Source organism: Peromyscus maniculatus, chromosome 1, assembly GCF_049852395.1.
Source record: "Peromyscus maniculatus bairdii isolate BWxNUB_F1_BW_parent chromosome 1, HU_Pman_BW_mat_3.1, whole genome shotgun sequence".
Classification (NCBI taxonomy): domain Eukaryota; kingdom Metazoa; phylum Chordata; class Mammalia; order Rodentia; family Cricetidae; genus Peromyscus; species Peromyscus maniculatus.
This window is the reverse complement of record NC_134852.1, coordinates 209,967,414-209,972,504: the sequence shown is the minus strand read 5'-3', so window position 1 is coordinate 209,972,504 and position 5,091 is coordinate 209,967,414. Positions and strand designations below refer to the sequence as shown.

At 54.6% G+C, this 5,091-nt stretch overlaps 1 protein-coding gene across 1 annotated transcript; it reads right to left on the bottom strand.

Annotated features, from left to right (window-relative positions):
* Nucleotides 1–2,128: 2,128 nt before the first annotated feature.
* Nucleotides 2,129–4,773, bottom strand: Adrb1 (adrenoceptor beta 1). Its single transcript, XM_006978438.4, has one exon. It carries the CDS (start codon nt 4,641–4,643, stop codon nt 3,243–3,245), a length of 1,401 nt encoding a protein of 466 aa, XP_006978500.3. The 5' UTR covers nt 4,644–4,773; the 3' UTR covers nt 2,129–3,242.
* Nucleotides 4,774–5,091: the final 318 nt, after the last annotated feature.

Sequence of the window (5,091 nt, the reverse complement as noted above, 5' to 3'; positions counted from 1 at the left end):
GTAGCAACCCCCCAGAGTTTGACCACATTTCAGTCCACTGGCCTTTGGCAATCTGATGGGCACAGACACAAGGTTAGGGGCAGCCCCCTGTGGAGACACTGCCTTTCCCTGCCTTCTCTGGCATACTGTATCCGCAGCAAACACACAAAGACCAGCTGTCATAGCTTTTGGGATTGGTAAACCAGCTTCTGCTATCCCTACTGAACATGGTTGTCTTCCTAAGCAACAACCCAAGGTAGTTTTCATGCATATTCAGAATCATGGACACGATCTGTCTGTGAATCTCTGTAGTGCCTGGTTGGAGAACATAGAGGATCCCACAAAAGTGTTTTCCTATTTCCTACAAGCACATGTATACAGGTCCCTCATCAGAGAGATCTCCTTTGGTTCACTACAGAGACTGGGTACGTCTACCAAGTAGTTAAATTATACAATTTGTTCGTGGAGTTGAAAGGGCACTCACGATTTTCAGACCCGAGGTTTGCAGGCCTGCACCTGTATTTGAGGTAGGGGTGGGTACTCTTTCGTGTAGACAGCAAGGCATCAACTAGGCATTTCAGGGATCTTCAGAAGAAGCTCAAGGCACTGAGTTTTAACAACAACAACAACAAAAATCCTCCAACAAAATGCATGCACAAACTTTGGGAGTGGGAGGGGTAAGACGGACTAGAGGCAACTTCAGTTCCTGGGGAACTCACATCGCTATTTTATCCTGAGGGAGATTTACGTTTTCCAAAATAAGTTTAAATATTATCTTTTTCAAAACTTCACCATCGTGGTTTCCTTCCTTTCCCTCAGTCCTTTCCTGTCTTCCTCTTTTTTTTTTTTTTCATTTCTCACTTTTTTGCTTTTTTAGAAAGACAGGGTAAGCTTTTGAGGGGCTTCTGTTGACATGCGGCTGTTCATTCAGCCTTCCTTCCCGGGATTCTAAAAGGCCAGCACCATTAACCTTTTCAGACAACTCCCCCCTGGGCTTTGGGACAGGCCGTGTGAGAAAGGATGATGAATCCTGCCTTTGCCTGGAAGAAGCTGTCCGCGCGTCCTAGGGTGGAGCCTGAGCCAAAACCTTATACTTTTCATTTTGGTTACATTACGGTCCAGCCGTGAAATGAAAAGATTGTTTAAACATATTAAATAAACAGATTTGGGGATGTACAATTAATCTCAGGGTGGAATTTTACTATATGCTCCTTGGGAACTAATTTTAATGAAAAAGACTCTATTTATTGGGTGTTATAACGCTGCTGAGAGCTAAGGGAAAGTTGGGAAGTTAAGTTTGCCTTTCCTCCTGCCCAGAACCTCTGCTGAAGAGGATCTAGGTACTTACAGGAGAGAGATAATATTTACTTCAGAAGCCCTTTTATACATCTTTACTTAACCATGAAGAACATGTTTTTCATCCTAAGCAGCCACTGGAGAAATCTGAACCCACCGTGATTCGCAATGGGGAGCCAAAAATGAGCTGTGGAAGCTGCTCACCAATTCCAGGTGGGCAGCGTTATCCTGTGGGTCCTTCCCTCCTGCCTGCATCTCTGTGAGCAGGCGCTGCTGCTGAGTTACCTGCCTCCAACACACACCCTCTCCCCTTTGCAGAAGATGCACAGCCCCTTCGTCAGTCAAGTGCAGACGGGACCTTGAAGGCACCTAAGTTGTCTGGAATACCTTGACTCCGACTGTGAACATTTAGGGCAAATCTGCAGTTCTCAGTAGGTGGATGCCTTATTTGGTCTAGAGGCATTTTGCTATGTGGTTGAGTCATGAAGAGATACTAAAGGGGCTGCCAGTCTGTATTTTGAACCAGACACTGTCTTCCTTGTCATCACTGACCCCTGACAGACACACGGTACATAACCTTGATTGTGCCGCACTGGTGTTTTATTGCACATGGACCAATTCCTCACACAGTAGCTAGTTGTACCAGAGTATAAATACTTGGTCACACACACAAGAGGAAATAGAATATACACACGAGTGCTAAATTTTACCAGCAGATTCACGTGGGCACTTGGACATTAAAAAATAATAATAAAAATATGTAAGATAATAATATTTATAATATGGATACAGTTACAGTACCATGATAAGAGTATAAAAAGTAATTTCCCAATAAAGCATCAACTCAATAATATAATAGACAAGAGAAATTGAGTTTGAATTTTATTTAGCTTTTTAAGGTCTGCCCACCTCCCCATCCCATTAAAAATATTTAATTTTTGTGCAAGTTAACATCTTTTATGGACTTCACAATGCCTAACACTGTGCAAAATGGCATTTTCAACCACTTTTTTTTTCCGTCTTTGTTTTTAGCCACATGTGCAATAATCTCAACTGTTTCCTTTTTTTTTTTGTCCTATCTTCAGTTGACAGAGTCACATGTCACAAAGAGAGACTCGGCGCCTGGTCCTTCCAACTAATATTGATACATAAATAAGCTGTTTAATATAAACAAGTCTTTCTGTCTTGCTGTGCAATATGCACAGAGTGAGGTAGAAAACCCTCAGCAGGACCACCGAGGCGCGCAGGGGACAGGGTTTGCCCTCCAGAAGAAAGCAAGGTGAATCGTGTTCCACGAATAGCTTAACGTTTCTCCAAACCAGATTTATCTGTTTCGCGTCCATCTTTTCCCTTTGCTTTAAGAATAGGAGACACTAGGACTCCGGAATTAATATGCAATTTCTTTAGAAAGCAAAAGGAAACACTTCCTGGCTAATTATCACCGCTCCCACCCCCACCCCAACCTGGAGCTGGCTGCCTAGGTTCCTAGGTGTGGAACCGGAAGGCCAGGTGACAGACTTCAATCCTCCCCCTTACCCTCCCCGCCTAGTTTCCACTTGGGTCCTTGCAGAAAATGTCAAAACCCATCTGGAAAAACGAAACAAAGCAAAACAAAACAAAAACAAAAACAAAGCCTAAAGGTGCATCACGAGTACACACAAAAGGCCGAACCACAGAGAGAAAGGAACCCAAGACAATCAGAAAGCCACACTCTCCCAACTCCTCCCAAACTTTCCTTTTTGCGCAACGGTCGGTCCGGAGCTTTTCTGTACGTTTTGGATGATTCGGATAGATCTGTGGGCTTCGAGTTCACCTGCTTTCGGTCTTGAGTAAACAGAGGTCTCCTCTCTCCCCTGGGGAGCGGCTCAGGGGCGGCCCGGCGAGCTCTCTTCCTCTAGGGACGCAGAGCCTGTGTCCAGGCCGGGACTATGGGGACCGGCGTCCGTGCGCCGGGAGAGCCTGGCCCTCTACACCTTGGATTCCGAGGAGAAGCCCTGGCGCGCCGGCTCGTCCAGGCTCGAATCGCTGTCCACAGTCGTCGCTCCGCCGTTGCAGCCTGCCCAGGGCTCCAGCAGGCGCGCGGGTGGTGTGACCCCGGCATCGTCGTCGTCGTCGTCCGAGGGAGCTCCCGGGGACGGCGGCGGCCCAGCTCCCGCCAGGCAGCCCGAGGCGCGCGGCCGGTCCCCGCGGGATGCGCGGCGTCTGCGGGCGGCCCGGCGCGCGCAGCAGAGCAGGCGCTGGAAGGCCTTGCGGAAGTCGGGGCTGCGGCAGTAGATGATGGGGTTGAAGGCCGAGTTGGCGTAGCCCAGCCAGTTAAAGAAGACGAAGAGGCGATCGGGCACCAGGTCGCGGTGGAAGGCCTTCACCACGTTGGCCAGGAAGAAGGGCAGCCAGCAGAGCGTGAACACACCCATGATGATGCCCAGCGTCTTGAGCGCCTTCTGCTCGCGTAGGGCCACGAGGCGCGACGGCCGCCGCTTGCTGGAGCGCCCGTTGGCCAGCGAGTCTGCGGGGCGCGGTGGCCCTGGCGACGGCGAGGGCGCGGGCGAGGGCGGCCGGGCCGGACCGCTGAGGAAGCGGCGCTCGCAACTGTCGATCTTCTTCACCTGCTTCTGGGCCTCGCGGAAGACCCTCAGGTACACGAAGGCCATGATGCACAGGGGCACGTAGAAGGAGACGACGGACGAGGCGATGGCGTAGGCCCGGTTGGTGACGAAATCGCAGCACTTGGGGTCGTTGTAGCAGCGGCGCGCCTCGTCGCTCTCGGCCCGCCACCAGTGCATGAGGATGGGCAGAAAGGACACCAGAGCCGAGATGGCCCACACCGTGCACACGAGGGCCCGCGCTCGCGCGCGCGTCAGCAGGCTCTGGTAGCGGAAGGGCGACGTGATGGCGAGGTAGCGGTCCAGGGCGATGACACACAGGGTCTCGATGCTGGCCGTCACACACAGCACGTCCACCGAAGTCCAGAGCTCGCAGAAAAAGGAGCCGTACTCCCAGCGGCCCCACACCACTATGGTGGCCCCGAAAGGCACCACCAGCAGTCCCATGACCAGGTCGGCGCTGGCCAGGGACATGATGAAGAGGTTGGTGAGCGTCTGCAGCCGCGGGGTCTTGGCGATGGCCACGATCACCAGCACGTTGCCTACCACGATGAGCAACACGATGAGAGCCAGCAATAGGCCCATGCCCGCAGTCCACTGCTGCGACAGCGGCGCTGAGCCCTCGCTGGCGGGAGGCAGCAGCGAGGCGGGCGGCGACGCGAGCACCAGCAGCCGCGCCGCGGTGGCCGCGCCGTCGGGCAGCGGCGCGGCCGACGACAGGTTGCAGGGTTCGGAGGCGCCCAGGGCGAGCGCCCCCGCGCCCATGCCGAGCTGCGGAGGCCGGGGGCGGGGGGTGTGGCGGGACTGGGCCGCGGCTGGGGAACACCCCGGGAGCCGGGGCTGCGGGGCCCGCGCGGGGAGGTCGCGGCCAGGTCAGGGCAGCCGCGGCTCGGGGCCGGAGGCATGGACGCCGGGCGCCTTCTCTGCCGGAGCCGAGCGCTGTCGCCGCCGCCGCCGCCGCCGCTGCTGCTGGAGCCGCTGCCGCTGCTGGAAGAGCCGCCGGGACCTCAGCATGTTTCTGAGCGCGCGGGGCCGACAGCTCCGGCACCCAACACCCACCCCACCCCGCTGCCACCCCCCCCCCCAGCCAGCCCCCGGGGCCGCGCGTCAAGCTCCCGCAGCCAATCGCCGCCAAGGCACGCCCCCGACCATGGTGCCCCCACCCCCCCAACACCCGGCACCCCCTCCTACCCGCGATTGAGCGGCTCCAAAG